At 64.5% G+C, this 815-nt stretch overlaps 1 protein-coding gene across 1 annotated transcript in view; it reads left to right on the forward strand.

Annotated features, from left to right (window-relative positions):
* Window positions 1-3: 3 nt before the first annotated feature.
* LOC130588130 (neuronal acetylcholine receptor subunit alpha-2-like) overlaps window positions 4-815 on the forward strand; it is a gene marked incomplete at its 5' end in the record, with an annotated part of 3271 nt that continues 2459 nt past the window's right edge. The window contains one exon of the mRNA XM_057389091.1: window positions 4-810. Within this exon, the coding sequence (XP_057245074.1) occupies window positions 4-810 (807 nt within the window). The remainder of the gene's footprint in view (window positions 811-815) is intronic.

Consider the following 815-nt stretch of genomic DNA (forward strand, 5'->3'; position numbering starts at 1 on the left):
TCCTGGACCTACGACAAGGCCAAGATCGACCTGGAGAACATGGACCGCCAGGTGGACCTCAAGGACTACTGGGAGAGCGGCGAGTGGGCCATCATCGACGCCGTGGGCACCTACAACTCCAAGAAGTACGACTGCTGCACGGAGATCTACCCCGACATCACCTTCTGCTTCGTCATCCGCCGCCTGCCGCTCTTCTACACCATCAACCTCATCATCCCCTGCCTGCTCATCTCCTGCCTCACCGTGCTGGTCTTCTACCTGCCCTCGGACTGCGGCGAGAAGATCACKCTCTGCATCTCCGTGCTGCTGTCCCTCACCGTCTTCCTGCTGCTCATCACCGAGATCATCCCGTCCACCTCGCTGGTCATCCCGCTGATCGGCGAGTACCTGCTCTTCACCATGATCTTCGTCACGCTCTCCATCATCATCACCGTCTTCGTGCTCAACGTGCACCACCGCTCGCCCAGCACCCACACCATGCCGCGCTGGGTGCGCAGCTTCTTCCTGGAGCTGCTGCCGCGATGGATCTTCCTCAAGCGGCCGCCGGCGCTGCCGCCCGCCCAGGGCGCGGGGGGACCCTACGAGCTGCCCCCCGGGGCGCGGCTCAGCGCCTCCCGCTGCTGGCTGGAGACCGACGTGGATGACCTCAAGTGGGAGGAGGAGGAGGAGGAAGAGGAGGAGGAGGAGGAGGAGGAGAAGAAGGCCTATCCCGGCCATGCCGAGGAATCCCATGCCCAAGGGACGCAGTTCCGCTACGGCCAGGCCGGGAAGGCGCCCGGGGGCTCGGCATCGCGTGGATCGTCCAAGGGGAAGGA

Source organism: Malurus melanocephalus, unplaced genomic scaffold, assembly GCF_030028575.1.
Source record: "Malurus melanocephalus ecotype Western Australia unplaced genomic scaffold, MMel_1.1 scaffold_3432, whole genome shotgun sequence".
Taxonomy (NCBI): Eukaryota; Metazoa; Chordata; class Aves; order Passeriformes; family Maluridae; genus Malurus; species Malurus melanocephalus.